Source organism: Pecten maximus, chromosome 3, assembly GCF_902652985.1.
Source record: "Pecten maximus chromosome 3, xPecMax1.1, whole genome shotgun sequence".
Classification (NCBI taxonomy): Eukaryota; Metazoa; Mollusca; class Bivalvia; order Pectinida; family Pectinidae; genus Pecten; species Pecten maximus.
In genome coordinates, this window is record NC_047017.1 from 14,283,247 (window position 1) to 14,300,297 (window position 17,051).

Below are 17,051 nucleotides of genomic sequence, written 5' to 3' on the forward strand. Positions count from 1 at the left end.
ACTTGTGGTTGCCTAGGGCTAAATGTCTTGACCAGCTGTTTTGCCGATAGATTCTAATTAATGTACCGTCGACAATATTATTGTTATCGCATCAACCCTGAAACCAGTGTCTTAGTCTGTGTAATCTGTAATTATATAAATAAGATATAATGAATATTATTCACGTGATTTCCTTCGTATGTTTCCAGTTGTCAAAAACGCCAAATGCATTCGCTTTCGATTTTGATATGCGCCAACGTCAAAATCCAAACCGGATGGTTTCTTAGCTGTAGTAAGCCCACCCAAGGTTTCTTTTTATCAGATCATACATATAGCCTTATCATTTATCAGCCGTTATCTTTTTCCAGTAGCGTTATGATGCTTGTGTATAAGCTTATATTTAGCCCTGTAAAGATTGTTCTTTAAGGTAAACGAACCCTCTTATTGTTTATCTGTTGAAATAATAATCATTTCCTGGAAGTTAGATATGGCGTTAAAATAGCAATAATTTCTTGGAAGGTAAATATGGCTAGTATTACCCTTCAGCTAATCTACAGTAAAACTTATCTTTGATACGTATACTTTAATGAAAAATATCATTTTTAACGTTAAGGTCTTGAACAATTATTCCATTCTTGGAAAGTAAATACGGCTAGTTCAGTTCGACATACTCTTCAGCTAATCTACAGTTTGAACATATTCCGCAAATTACTTTTCAGCTCTGCTATGCCTTTATCGACAGACTTGATTATAGGGAAAGTACAAAATGATTTATTTCCCCGGACACAATATACATATACTGCTGTTGTCCTTACGACTCGGCGCTACCACAGGAAACAGAAGCTGCATATTCATTGAAGGAATTACCATTCTTTAATGCAACACGGCTGCTGATTTATTTTCTTCCTGGTCATTACAATAAGTTAATATACAGATACAAAAAATACATGCATCTATTTGTTGTACTTCCGTAATGTGTAATGATTTGCTTAAGGGAAAGACACATGAGCTACCCTAGGGATTCTGGCATATCAACAAGATAACTTTCAAAAGTAAGACTATATATACAAATGTATTTTGTTTTCACTGTAGTTTACCTGTTAATTCTCATAGACCTCTTATCAGATTCTGGTTTCTATTGACTTAAAAGTACAAAAATATCATTTTCTTATTTTGATGCTCTTCCAATTCTATTCATCACAAGATTTCTGTGAGGTCTTTTTTTTCCAAATATGACCCTTCTGAAGTACCTGCTGTTAACGTATCTACGTTATTTGTGTCGAGCTCCGATTATATACTGACGACTTATCTTACAGTTTTAATTTTACTTCGTTTCACCCTGATCTAAACCTTTTATCACTTCCTCCCTTCAATATAAGGAAATCACAATTATTGTATCTTTCTAAGGATGTTTTGAATAACAGCTTTAATTCTGTACATTATAGGCGTGACGACTTCTGTTAAAATCCTCCTCCATCGCCCATACTTTAATAGTACTTTCGGTAGCTGCGACACTCAATTTACTGGAACTAAATACAATGATATCAGTTCGTGTTCACGGAAACTAATTTAGCGTCTTAACAGGGCAATCTTAGGGAATTTTGTGTTCCAATATATTCTGATTCAACGTTTAACTGAACTGTCATGAAAAATGATGGAAGCATACGAGCAATCCCAGTGAGGCTGAAACTGAGTTTACGAAGATGAATAGATGAAACCACAGTCGTAAAAATCTTTTGTTGTAGTGGATGTCGTGTGAGACACCATTTCATCAAGATGTATGATGTACAAACGATAGCCTTTACATTAAAGTTCAGTAGGGCACCGAGGTCAAAAAAATTATAGCTTTGCAATATCGACTTTCAGTCGCGAGTGAAGCGACCTCGGAGGCACTAGCCATTTTGGTCCAGTGTATTGCACATTCATGACAGTACTGTAAGTGGTTTTAGCAGCCAGACATAGCGTTATTCACGTCTTTCATGGTCTCCTGACGGCACCGGTTGTATAAATGTCAGCTGACTTTATCGAATTTTCGTTTGTTCGAGGAAATTATGACAGGTGCATAATTTAGTATAAAGTTATCCCTGTTTAATTTCTTTTTGTAGTATTTAAAATACTATATATATTTGCATGGCGGATTTAGGTTGTAAAGCGAACTATTTTGACAGCACTCGTTATTAAATCAGTAGACTCATATTTTAGTTGAATATTTTGTGCGCAATTGGTATTCGGTATCCCTGCCAACTGCATGAAGTCAAAATCAATTAAATTTACCGTTTATTAAAATCTCATAGAAAATTCAATGAATTGGTCAATTTAGATTTGGCATATTCCAGGGAGGGTTTTGTTTTGTATTGTTTAACGGTCCATTGAGAATTGCAGTAATTAAGGTCCAACCAGGGAGGGTCAATGATAGACATGTGTATATCCAATATAGGTTCAATGATTATGAATTTATAGCCATGATATTACCAACAACAATGATACTTAGTCATTAACTTGATAAGATGCTTCCGCATCACTGTCTATAAATATGTATTAAAAGTATTCCAACTTTTCGTACATGTATAGTGAGTCTTTGGTTTTTTGTTGTTTTTTGTTGTTATTGTTTTTTGTTTTTGTTTTTGTTTTTTTTGTTTTTTTTTTTTTTTTCATTATTATTTTTTCATCGACTATTGATCAATACTTAAACAGCTTTGTTTTTTATTTCCATCAATAAACTGGTGCCAGAAATGTCGGTTAACAATCAAACAGGTTTACGGTTTTAACGTATTAAAGCTCGATGCCTTCTATATGTGGACTACATGGTCATATACTGTATACACTCGTTATGCAAAAGGTTGTTTTAAAACAAAACAAAATGTGTGAATTACCAAATAACGTTTAAAATTAATTACGGAAACTTTATTTAGATAATGGGATTGAAGAAAATCTCGTTTTTCGTTTTTTTCCTTGCATTTGATTACGTCATTACACGTATTCTCTATATGTGCTTTCTTATTTCCGTCATTACAAGAACCAGACAGCATGGCTGCTGTGTATCCGACAGTTGTTATATTTGTAACGTCGCCGATACCAGTACGCTCCTAATCAGAGATTGTCTTCAGGCACTGCCCTAATATAAACTGATTTCCCTATACAACATCAGCATTGTACCTCATTATAAACTCCGACTGTTATGTCTCGCAATGCCTCTGCCATTCAACAACACATTCAATACACGGGAATCAGTTGAGTTTTTTAAAGATTTAACTTCAATATTTCATATCGTTTTGTAGAGTTACTATGAATTAATTGTGTAAACTTTTTAATTTTTCAAAAATTTACAACATATTAGAATCTCTTAATACAAATTGTGACGTTAAACTATCCTTGCAGGTTTTAAGTGTTCCGTCACCTGCTTTATCATTCGTCCTTCTTGCAAGTCAATCATTTTGTACAAAAAAAAAAATGATTTAGTGTATAAATAAATAGATAACATCTCAATATGATACTCATTTGACATCTCCTTTATTTTAGTGGTGTGTATGAAACATTTTTGTATTCGGTATAGTATCGGTTTTGGCTGTACATGTATACCGTTAGTGACGACGCAGACGTTACCTAAAACAGATAACAGTAGGTAACGAAAGCTCCCATGTCATCTTACTTGAACATCTATGAAATTGTAACCAGTAATGGAGATTTCGTTAAAATTAAGCTTCAGTTATTCTTCACATATCTTGCTATAACTGATTATACCACGTATGAAGAAGGAAGACAATGACTCATTACATCATACAGAACAATAGGTTTTGATTTTTCCCAACTTAAGTTGCATGAGACTGAACATGCTTTTCGCGTATCGCTTCAACTTGGTATATACGTTTCGTGATTGGCCTGTCTAGGCATGCTGTCCAAGTTTCTCGGGTCTAATGCAAGTTCTACCGTACCCTGGAGAGCAGCAATAGAATTGCAAGAGTATCAAATGTCAACGTGATGCCTCTAACTAGACGCATAGAATGTGAGGCAGATGTTCATGGGAAATTAACGGAACCATAAGAGGGATACTGTCTGCTTAGTCGTAACTATAGGAATACGTATCAATTACTTTCTAGGGACATTCACTGAGTGCAGCGTAATATTGAGTTTAAGAGAGTTTAATCTGTCTATGCTCAGTTCTCCAATGGTTCCTTAACACATAAGTCTGCTTTGACGGTGTACGATAAGCCTATAAGTATGTCAAAAACTGCTTACATGCAAACAATTTCATAAAACTATATTTTAAAGGTTGTTTTGAGAGTAAAAAAAAAAGAGATATTTTCAATCTAAATTTTTTTTTTTTTTTTTAATTTTTACTATGAAACATCATTGTTTAGCACGATCTGTTCAAAAAATTTCTTTTTTTCATAATACTTCCATTTAACAGAAATGCTTCACAAAATCATTACACATCTTATAGTTTGGTTTTCTTATCATTCGATTCCATTCAAGGTAAGTGAGAAGTGAAAAATGCAATATGAAACTTTGATATTGAAAGTGATGAATTTCAAAGTAATTTGTCAGAAAAAAGTACTATCTGGTATAGTGTATTACCCGGAATACGTATAGGCAGAATGTAACATTCAGTCAGGTTTGATACAACATCACATCTCTATGAATATTGCAAATATCACCATATTAAAGTTTCCAATCTGGTATATACCGAGAGTGTTTTTTGATGTAATATTACCGCCCATGAAAAAAGGCATGTGGCCAATATTGAATATGGCGTTTTTGTTCAGGTTATTTTCACGCCTTCCAAACAACATACAAACCATTTGATATACATATGTGTTCGAATGTATACCATAAAATCTTTAATTTACAGGCTTTTATACAAACTAATTTGTTCTAGGTAGGAGTAGAAATAAAATAGTTAGTTGGCTGTTGAATTCAAACGTTGCAGTTATGTTAAATTAGTTATTGGGTCGACTAAAACATTTTATGGGCAAAATGAAATCAAGATTCAGATGAATCAATTCCTTCGCTGTTTATTATATTAAATATCTGTGTCACTTGGTTTGTGGGCGTGGCGAATCACATGTAAGCTCAGGGAATCGGAGAAAGAACTGACAAAGAACTGACTAAAGATATAAAACTGTGTATAATAACAGGAATGTACTGCGTCCCTCCCACAACATCGTGTGTTTTCTATAAATCTGGTTTGATTAATGCATAAGTAACATATTGGAATCACAATAGATGTTTTGTCATGCTTATATACGATATATCTACATAAGTATCTATCAGTGCTGCTATCTCAGAACAAACTGCCATCGAAAGTCATGTAGTGGTCATTTCATATGCATCAGTCTGGCTACTCAATTTGTTCTCATATTGACTAAACAAAACGATTTCCAGAAACGCTTACACAGCAACATCCTATATTGTGTTCAGGCGTTGTGCCATATTATAATGCCAAGTCTGTAAATAAGCTTGGAATATATCCAAATAGATTTATTAGGACGTACCGGACGGTATCGAAAAACTTCGAAAACGCGAAGACAGATAATTAGGGATAAAGCATATCAAATGTTTCTTTATGGGTTTTGAAATGTTTACGTATTGGATTTACAGACGAAAATTGAGGTTAATGGACACACACCTGACATCGGATACCATAATCCAGAATGACCGCTCGCCTGTTCATCGCCCTCAGGTGTGGTCAGGTGAGAATGGGCCAGAGAAAAGTTGCATCACAGATATGACAAACCCTTCAAAATCACCGCAAAAAGAGGTGAGTTATTGTGAGCATTGGTCTTCTTGGTCTTCTTGATATTTGTTGCATTCTGTACAATGGAAACAACAATAATGTGATGGAAAACATATATATTTAACTATCAATCAAGATGTGTTAAATTCTTACATACGTTTAGTTATAACATTCGGTATACATATATGTATTAATAAAGATTTCTAAATAATTTATATCCGACTGCATTATAAACAGAGGCGACTTATGTTGGATTCCCAGATTTTTTGACGGGGTTGGGAGGAGATGGGTAAGGGTGAGGGTACGTGGTTTCCATCTAATAATTTTAACATTGGAGAAACTAAAAATCATTAGTCGCTATATTGTCTGCCAACATTTGATTTGTGTTATTCGTGAATCTTGCAATAAATGATTATACATTTATTACGAATACGTTGTAATACTATTTATAGGCATCGAAATCCCATCTAAATGACGTTTCAAATGGAGTGTTGGACCCAGACGGTAACGTCTGCTACAAATGGATGGTATGTGCTATAAATGGATGGTATGTTTCCTACTATTTTATTTCATCGCTTGGACGCCTTGTCATACCTTCTCATAATACCAAACAAAATGTTAACATAATAATTGCTGAACATGAAATGAATGACTTCATGATACAACTAAAGATTTAAAGCATCTATCAACTTCTTTATGACATTACATTTGTTGATACTAGGCTTTTATTTATTTATTTATTTATTTATTTCTATAGTTTGTGTAAACCATTCTAGAATATTTACCCTATAAGGTTAAATTAAAACTAATCAACGGCAATGTATTTATTGAATACATATTAAAGAGTTAAATGTGGGTCTTACTATACAATCACATACTCTGTATCACTAATGACATCGTCGAGTATGTCGTGTTGAGCATCGAGTAAGGTGCGTATTAATCTCAATTGAGAATTGCTTCATAAAACACATTTTCCAAAAAGAATCAAGTATACTTTTTCTTAGTCTAGGATGTGTGCTGAAATTGATTTTATTTGGACATAAAATTGTTTGATATTCATTCGATATGATGGGATACCTTAGAAGAGGATATTGGAAGAACTGTTGATTAACTCCCCCAGTAGACATTTTCCAGTAGACACGAAAGCGACGAAAATAAGTTTAGTGCGCCCATTGGAATTCTGAATACTATAGTTTCGTAACTTGACTGAAAATATATCCCATTAGGCTTTTTAATTAAGAGTGAGAGAAAACGAAAAATTCTATTGGTTCTGTCTATTTCATTGCAGAAATTACTTTAAAGTAGTCTCATAATCTCTCCTTATAAAACCCAAAACAAGTCAGCCAATTCAACACATAACGATGTCTGCGTGTTGTCTACGTTTTCTCCTGTTTAAAAATGTAAGCACTGAAAATAATCCACTTTTCTTACAGGTTGTCATCACCACGGCAGCCCTCTATAATATCGTCGTTATCGTCCTACGGCTTGCATTTACTGAGATGAGGGAACACGTGAGTAAATTATTGTTCGTGTCTAAAATAATTCAATAACTTATTGTTTCTGTAAACGCTTTCAGGTATTGTTTTATTTAGATTAATATCTTTAATTTTCATTTTTTTTTTTAATAATCTTGTAAATCATGGTATGAACGACTGATCACAATGTTTTGTATTACTAACTAGGTATTACCAAGCACGATATTCACCGTCCTTGACCTCGGATGTGATGTTGTATACCTGTTCGACATTGTAGTACAAAGTCGTGTGTCTTACTATGAGGATGGATGCCTGGTAAGTAGAATCTTTGTAACACAGATGTTTTTTTAGCTTGTTACAAATGGAACCGGTGTGTTATCCATGGATTTTGAACGTATGAAAGGATATATGTGTTCTTTTACATCCTTTGGTGAAAAAAAGTTTTCTTTCTTTGTATGATATTTGCTGATGTCAGTGTGTCACAATAGATCTTAAAGAAATATGAGGTATGTTGTTTTGTTTTTTTATAAAAATTTTTGTGAGAGGATATGATAGATGTAATTGGCTGAATCAGTGTGGAGTCTGGTCAATCATGTCAATGACTCTGTTGATGTGGAAAGAGTTGATATGACCAACACAGACACTTAGCCCTTGACATGATTGATCAGGCTACCAGGAAACTGAATATGTGTGTGTGTGTTTGTATATTCTGTGTCGGTGTATGAGGATGTGTGTATGTTCTCTATGTTTGTCATTCTATTCATGATTATGAGTATGTATGATGAAGATGATGATCTGTTGATGGAGGATGATGACGATATATGATTGTTATTGCTGAGTATGATGATGATGATGATGTTTGTTTGAAAACAATGATGAAAATGTTTGTTGAAAATGATTATGATGATTGTGATTATTGATGATGATGATGGTGATATTTTGTTGAAGACGATGATGATGAAAAAATTATGAGATTATGATGAGATTTTGATGATTGCATGATGATGATTACTATGATGATAATTATGATGATTTGAATGGTGATGACCATGATGATGATGAAAATGATGATGATATCATGATAAGATTATGATGATAAGATTGTGATGATTAGTATGATGATGAGAATATGATGTTGATGAAGATACTATGATAATGAGATGATGATGATATTATGATTATAATGCTGATTGTGATGATGATGAGATCATGATGACTGTATGATTATGAGATAATGATGATAATTAGTAAGATGATGGTATTATGAAGAGATGATGATGATGATGATGATGATGATGATGATGATGATGATGATGATGAAAGACATAATTTGTGATGGTAAAAATGATAGTATGAAAAACATACCGATTGGAATCGATGTGTGTGTGTGATTATTATTGTATATATGTATTAAAAATGCCTTAAAAATTAAAAATTAAAAAAAAAATAACTGGTAAAATAAAAAAAAAATAAAAAAAATTTGCTGATGTCTGTTACCTTGAACATATCTGTTCTGTCACGGGCTATTGTGCCTTCCATTCCAGATTTTGCCATTCATTTTACTTATCTTGTGTTTTCCTCACAACCTCCTAGATATTAACACTTTAGGACTTTAGCACTACTGACGAGACCTATGATGCAGTTTAATTCATTGATGGTTCTATTGTATCTCACTCTCACATTGCATTGAAAGATGTTTATATCTTTTTATTCGCCAAAACATAAGTAAAATACGCAACAAGATTTCGTGTATTTCATTCTTCTTCTCTTATCGAAACAGGCTCATTAATTTATGTGTATACAACAACTACAGTTTCACACATGTGCCTGGGTTCATGAATAATTGTTGTAGAGAGTGTCTTCATTATTGATTCTATACATCATTAAACCCTAGGTACTTGTGGTATCTAAAGGTAATACAACAACAATTCAAACTGAAAGGGATAATAATATCAGACCTATTACAGGTGTCGGATGTCCAAAAGGTGTGCGAGAGATACTGGGGACGGACAAGGTTTAAAATGGATCTGCTATCCATCCTACCACTCCATACAGTCATATACGTGTGCCAAGGTAAGCTTTTCGTGTTGGCTGGCGATGTTTCACTTTTATGCTTCTTTTAATGTCAGTATTCTATAATAAAGGAATAAATTGACTTGTAGTTATTAGCTTGGTTAAATTACAATGACACAGCTGCATGTACAGGGTGTTTCAAAATATCTGATACATTCTAAATCGACTTTTCTCAGTCACTTCTCATCACATTGAGAAGCGTTATACACCATATGATAGGTAATTGTTCACAATTTTGTTTAATAAAAGTTGGGGAAAATATGACGTCATCTATGACGTCATCTATGATGTCATCTATGACGTTATATACGATGTCATCTATGATTCATAAAACAGTCAATCTCAAAGATGGAGGTGTCTGACATACATCTGGCAGAAGCAGTAAAACTGTTTTATCAGCTTAATTCACCTATAAAAGTGGCGAGATGTTTGCATAAAAAGTATCCAGAGATGCCGAATATGTCAATAATGCAGATTAAGCGCATTGTAAAGAGGTTTGAACACATTGGATTAGTTGCTGATTGAAGACATGCAAACAAGGGAAGGCATAAATGTGCTCGTTCTAAGGAAAATATTGAAAGTGTGAGAACAGTAATTGAGGAATTAAAAAAAAAAAAAAAAGTCTGTGTGACAAGGTTTAAAGGACATAGACAGTTATGACACTAGTGTCTACAGGATACTTCGATTTGATTTGCACTTGACTCCATATCGCATTTCAGTTATGCAGCACCTGGAAGACACTGATATTCATTATATATTCCGGATACCGTTTGATTTTAAGATGAGGCTCATTTCCACCTACATAATGAGATGAACAAGCAGAGTTTCAGATTTTGGGGTCTGAAAATCCACAATTCTATACAGAGAAACTCCTACATAGTGAAAATGTAACCGTTTGGGTGGCTCTTAGTTCAACTGGAATTATCGGCCCATTTTTCTATGAGGACACAAATGGCAACGCCACGACAGTTAATTCTGATCGATACCTCCAGCTTCTTAAAAGAACATTACCAGCCTTGCAAAAAAAATCTCATAACATTAGATCAGTGTGGTTTCAACAGGATGGGGCAACACCACATACATACATACAGAGTGGCCACCACATTCACCTGACCTCAACCATTGAGACTTCTTGGTGGAGGTATCTTAAGGATAAAGTACACAATCCACCTCCTCAGAACACTGTAGACCTGAAACAGGCTATCCGAAGAGAAATCTGTGCAATTTCTACTGAAACATGTTCATTAGTAATTAAGAATTTTAGACGTAGATTTGACCTGGTCGCTGACCAAAATGTACGTCATTTGGAACACTTGGTATAAAAAGGTACCTTGTATTAACCAATAGTTAAATGTTTAAAACCCTGTTCCGTATGGTCAGTAAGATATGAGAATAAAATTTAGAAAATGTGTTTTGCTGTGGTATACATGTTGTATATATTATTTTCCTATGATTAAAATGAAATGAGTAATCGGGATTTATAAAGTATCATATATTTTGAAACACCTGTATATTTTACTCGTTCAAAAAACTTGATATGTAGATTACTATGTTGAGAGACAATCGTTAAATAAGCATTTTCTTTAATTTTTCAGGATTGCTGAAATATATTGATATTGGCATTGGTTTCGAGAAATATCGTACGTATTAAATTATAGTTATCAGGATATCACCAGAAAAAAATGTGATTGTTTCAAAAAAGAATCGTATCATTTTCCATCATTTAAAAAAAAATGTTTTGGGTTTTTTTTTTTTTTTTTTTTTTTTGTGTGTGTTTCTGGTTAACTCTGCTGGTGGACTTAAATCCCGAGTTGTGCTGTAACATGCACACCATATTTTGATTAATTTGAACAGCTGCTCCGTTCAGAATATACACATGTTCTTTACTCGGATAAATTCATGTTTGGATTCACTGTATCTTGCTCTTACTTTGTATTGGAATATACTCATATTTTGTGTGTTTGTTGTACAATCCTTCGATGTTTGTACACTAGCTGCAATATATTGGTATACATTTTATCAATCAGAAGGATTCTACATATCCATAACACGGTTACCAAGGCTACTAAAGGCTCGCACTGTCTCCGGTTTCTTCGACATTACCGACAGGTACTAAAATTTGAAAAAAAAATATCTACGTCATTTAATTTTCAAAACATATTTCATTTAATTTTTCACGAGGTTGATGTCTGTGTTCCGGTTTTTGAAAGCACCATATTTATTTCACTTGGACATATTCCAAAATGAAGCAAAAGACGCTATCAATGTGTATGTTCGTGTCTTAATTTATTTGTAATTGTATTAAAAGAAGTATATAGGATTGATATATAATCTTCGTAAAAACTTCTTTGTTAAAATGAAGTGAAATTTTGTATGTAACAATAGTACATGTATGTTTACATTTGACAGCCGTACGTCTAACCCGAACTGTGTCCGGGCCATCAAACTCTCCCTGTACCTACTACTGGTCATACACTGGATTGGCTGTTTGTATTATATCGTATCATTGGTACGTGGCGAACCTCAGCTAACACATTACATGCTAAAGTTGTGATTATACTTTTTGAGGCTTTATTTGTATTCTCTTGCATATATATTTAACTTCCCTTTTTATACCTTATTTGGTAAATTCAGTTATTGATAGTTATTATTAAATATTAAATCTTTGTTAATTGTCTGTAATGTACAAATGCTAGCATTTATATACCAGTGGGAACGTGTTTTATTAAATTGCGAAGACTGTATAGAATATTAAATATATTATAGTTACAGACATTATGTGATTCATTCAGTGCAGTTCATAGAGATTTTGGTTTTTCATACTTGCGGCGTTACCATAAACGCTATCGATATTATGTGACCTATCCTCAATGTCTGTACCGCGCGTGACCGTTGCGTGCGACAATCACAGTCTGTACACCATCCTTATCCTAGACTTCAGGAACATGTTATGGTTGTAGTTAAATGGTATTGCAATCTTCACGAAGTGCATACGTGAGCTGAACGGTGATATATTTGTAGTGTTGGCGTGTTTATATAATGTTGTGTTGTCTACAAATAACAATGAAAGCAGACATATTGATCTGAATTTGAAAGCAAAGGCTCTTTTACACCAGTTGCTTATCTCGATCTTTACATGCAATGAGCCACGTATACGATAAGCGTGACAAATATCAACTCTTTGATTTAAAAAAAAAAACCGGTATAAACAAGTCGCAATTGGTTCGATATTCAGGGTCTTGTTCCCAATTTCACGGATTTCTTAAGGGGCATCTAAACAGCAAATCCAGTCAAAACTGATATTTTGCAAGCCTATAAATGCCTAATATGGTGCAATTTTACAAACGTAACAGGATGAACTTTTAGTATGTATCATGGCATACCGTGAGATTTGCTCTTGACATGTAGTTTCTACAAAACATACGAAAATGCATGTTTTAGGGAGACATAATTAGCTCATTTGTATCGCATATATTGCACAAAATAGCTTTTTTGTTTTCTCACATGAGTCTAAAGCACAAAATAGGAGCATTGGTTTTGACAATTTGATTAGATTTGACTTTATGACATGTAAAAACACTATTTTTATTTTGTCTTGAAATACACATGGCGGTTGAAAAATAGCATATAAGAAGGATTTCAAACATCAAAACTCACCAGTTTAACAATTTGCCTTTAAAAGGTCCTTCTTACTAGGATCAGATGCCTTAAAAGTATGACATAGGAGCATTTATATTGATTGAAATGTCTCCCTTAATGACATATTTGTGTAATATCGTTTACAGTCGCCATTTGCATTTCAATGTCAAAACAAAATAAGAGTGTATACGTACTTAAAAGAAAAATCCGGTCAAACAAATGATCCTGCCCTGTGCTTTAGACACTTGTGAGCATAACAGCTTAGCTATTTTCCAGGCTTGGTTATTTGTATGACTTTGGACTATTCCGTCTTACCACAAAGTAACTCAATAGAAAAAAAGCTGTTAACATCTACAAGAAATTATTGGTGATTTTTAGAAACTATATGTCCAAACATACATTTTGGTATATTACATGGCTATTTTGTGTACATTTTGAAATATTTATTCGTGTTTGAATCTTGAAATCTTTCTCTCCTCCTTTCGCCCTTTAAATGTTCAACGGTGACAAACTTGAGGTATATAGCAGTCAATCGAGTCCCATTATACATTGATTATGGTATTTTTCACGCTGGTCTAGTGGTAGGAGTCTGGGCTGTGTTATCCGAAGGGTGGCTATAGTTCGAGCCTGTCACTGGCACTGCGTTTAATTGATAAACAAGAAACTTTACTCGGTTGCGATCCAGTCGATCTCGCTTTAAGAACTTTCGTATGTAAGCTGTTAGCGCCGAAGTGGTATCTCCGACTGTGTGCTCCCTTGGGAGTTGAGAAAGACATTGGCTGGTTGCTAAAGGCCCGATAAACACGGAAAATAATTTGTCAACCGCTTTAAGACAGCTATGCTGCTGTGATATAGCGGTATATAAGAACTTCATATTACAATTATCATTGTTATTTAGTGGCTACGCGATTAAGCCTTACTACCTTTAAACCAGTATCTCCTGAATGATACCAAGGGGATGTATATACAAAATGTATTGACAACTGTTACCTAAGCTGCGTAACAAATAAGGATTGTATACGTTTGTTTTTTGCTGATAGTATATATTCTGAAAATGTCATAGGATGTTAGAATACTTTATATCGATTTTAAACAAAATATCACATTATCTTTGGTAAAAGTGAACGTTGGAACTATTTGCTTTATCAAACGCATCGCAACCAAGAAATGTCGAATTAATGTATTTTACAGTACGAAGGCATTGGGTCTACCGAATGGGCATATTCAAGTGGAAACTATCCGGATAACTTTATAAGGTAACTAGTCGCCACGAAAACCACCATTGAAAAAGTATGTATATTTATCCCCCTACAAGCTGGATAAATATCTATAATTCGTTAGTTCCCTTTCAATGCACCCTCAACAACTATAGACAGCTTATTAGAATTGATATTAATTCACCGTTTTCCTTTATATTAAAGAGCTCATTCAAAATTTAAATAGGAACATTTGTGACGTCATTGGTTTCCTTTTGATGTTGTAGGAAATACATCTGCTGTATCTATTGGTCACTACTCATACTGACCACTATAGGGGAGAGACCGCCGCCTCAGACCAATCTGGTAAGTCACTGTCAATCACGTATCTTTAACATAGTATAACGTAGGATTTGAAGTTCATTCACGATTTTACTTTGACGCATGTATACTATTGTCGGAAATATCGCATAAAGGTTCTGAGGAATTGTTTTCAAAAATGTTACACATTTTACATCGTGTATGTCTATTTTGACTTAAGTGATATATAATGATATTTATGAACCGTTGTCATAAAAACGCGTCAACACTGTTTATCTTCAAGTACTTAAAGAATGTTTAATTATTGACTATTTTAGGAACACGTGTTCACAGGATTGACGTTTGTTATTGGTGTATTTATATTTGCTGCCGTTGTCGGTAACGTCGGTGACGTCATCAGTAATTTAAATGCATCTAGACAAGAATTCCAATCGAGGTAAGAGGTTCATATATATATATAAATAATCATTTCCCCTACTGATATTGAATTTTGCATTTTAAGATGACATCATTTCAAATTGAAACGAAGGTTAAATTGTACTAACAACTCAAAACTCCTTTCATTGAACTGCAGTAATTATATAGATACATATATCATTGATTCTGTGTATGCTGTAACAGGATGGACCAGATAAAGTTTTACCTGAGGCACAGGAATGTCCCAATACCATTACAGAACAGAGTCAAACGGTGGGCTGACTACACTTGGTCCAGGTATGTTACTATACACATTTGGAGTTTAGAATCCACAACATATAAAGTTTTGACGACTTCAACGACAATTATTTTGGTGTAACAATAGAAGAGGAGTAAATCAAGTATTAAAGAGTTGGGTTCAGGTGTCTGAATTGAGAGTCTGAGATCTTATTCTCTTATCTATGGGGCGCTTTTTATTCATTCATCTCTTTTATGTCTTCACGTGTTTTATTGTCCTGCAATATGACAACGACCTTGTCTTCATAACGACTGTCGTCTGCTGGTAAAATTGTAATAGGTTTGTCCGCAAGATCACACTTAAGATCAAATCCTGTTAGTGAATACCACTGTTTATTCCCATACATAACAGGGCACCAAGCTCGGTCGCGTTATTCTCCTGTTTATGCAAAGTAGTCTAATAGGGGTAATATCTGAAAGGATGAAGTAAATTAGAAAGATGAAACAGAAATAATGGTAAACACTGCTTGAATGTAGGGAGTGTAATTGTATTGTCTCCACCAAGGGGAAAGTCTCTAATTCATTCTGGAATTCAGTGTCATAGTAATTTTACCGAAAGTATTAGAATTTCCGTTATAAATAGTGTGTGTTATATAGCTGTGTAGTTATTACATCATCTCTGCTAATCACTGGTACAGAAATCAAGCCATGGACGAGCCACAGCTGCTACAAATGTTACCGGAGAGACTTCAGATGGAGATCGCCATACAAGTCCATCTAGACACCCTCAAAAAGGTATTACAACGCTGATTACACGCTGGTGATAGTCTGGTGTAGGGGATGGACAAAAACAGAAAAGGAATAACAGTAACAACTATCGATTTGTGCTACCTTCGGTTAGTTATCAAATAGATGGAGGGCTTTGTTTGATTGATTGATAGACTCGTTCGGTGTAACAATCCACCAACTAGTGTAACATAGTGAGTTAAATAATGCTAACGGGAGATATCATGGGAGACAACCAAGTAAAAAACTAATGAAGGAAGTGACGAAAGAAACCGACCATGTTACTTTTTTTGTGAACAATGGCTGTACAACCTGCATGCTACTATTTTCTGAAAGCATACATTGGAGGACCGGGAAAGCTTATCAAACGAAGGCTAGGTTTTTTTCCCTGATAACAACTCTGTCCATCCTACAATAAATACAAGTTACAAATCAAAAGGTGATAATGGATACTGATCCCATTAACACTACAAAGAATAATTTATTTAAACAAATATCGAATAGTACTGATTAATGAAAAATTGTACATCTTAGAGTGTATAGCCGGTATGCTATTATCAGTTCTCCAAATATTATTTTCGGTCTCCATGTGGTGTTTTTAGGTCACTATTTTCGAAGAATGTGAGGAGGGACTTTTGAGGGAGTTGGTGTTAAAACTACGGCCACAGATCTTCTCGCCGGGAGATTATATATGTCACATCGGAGATATAGGTATGTATGATGTTGATGGAAGCATGCAGACCTTCCATCGTGGATTATTTAATGTTTCATCTTGTAATCTTCGTAATACATATGTATAATTGTACCAAGTATATAACTATACGTTTCTTTTCGAGTATTTGATAATTTGAGTCTTCAAATCGTTGGTATATTGTCAGTTTTCCTCCATAAGGTCTTTCTTAATTTTTGCTGAATACCCTGTACGGTGATCGCATAGTTAAAAATAATTCATCGAGTTGAATGAACAGCAACTGCGCTTATTATGTAATCTTCTCCATTGAAGCCTTATTCCACATATAAGCGTGTTGATTTTATTATTATTACATTACAGGTCGTGAGATGTACATCATAAACCATGGAAAGATAGAGGTACTGAATGTCTGCGTCTTACCGTTGATAATATCGCATTGAATTCTGTACTTAGTCTGTAATGTTCCCCCGCTTCCTCCTGTCTTGTTTCGCACATTCCAGATT

General features: G+C 34.2%; 1 protein-coding gene across 1 annotated transcript in view; it reads left to right on the top strand.

Annotated features, from left to right (window-relative positions):
* The window catches only part of LOC117323291 (cyclic nucleotide-gated cation channel alpha-3-like), a 38,050-nt gene that overhangs the window by 16,533 nt on the left and 4,466 nt on the right, over window positions 1-17,051 (top strand). Inside the window, exons 3-17 of the mRNA XM_033878425.1 lie at window positions 5,578-5,737; window positions 6,166-6,240; window positions 7,147-7,224; window positions 7,396-7,503; window positions 9,156-9,261; window positions 10,857-10,901; window positions 11,289-11,370; window positions 11,671-11,770; window positions 14,092-14,156; window positions 14,384-14,462; window positions 14,735-14,853; window positions 15,039-15,131; window positions 15,770-15,866; window positions 16,460-16,568; window positions 16,909-16,946. Of these exons, the coding sequence (XP_033734316.1) occupies window positions 5,578-5,737; window positions 6,166-6,240; window positions 7,147-7,224; window positions 7,396-7,503; window positions 9,156-9,261; window positions 10,857-10,901; window positions 11,289-11,370; window positions 11,671-11,770; window positions 14,092-14,156; window positions 14,384-14,462; window positions 14,735-14,853; window positions 15,039-15,131; window positions 15,770-15,866; window positions 16,460-16,568; window positions 16,909-16,946 (1,354 nt within the window). The remainder of the gene's footprint in view (window positions 1-5,577; window positions 5,738-6,165; window positions 6,241-7,146; window positions 7,225-7,395; window positions 7,504-9,155; window positions 9,262-10,856; window positions 10,902-11,288; window positions 11,371-11,670; window positions 11,771-14,091; window positions 14,157-14,383; window positions 14,463-14,734; window positions 14,854-15,038; window positions 15,132-15,769; window positions 15,867-16,459; window positions 16,569-16,908; window positions 16,947-17,051) is intronic.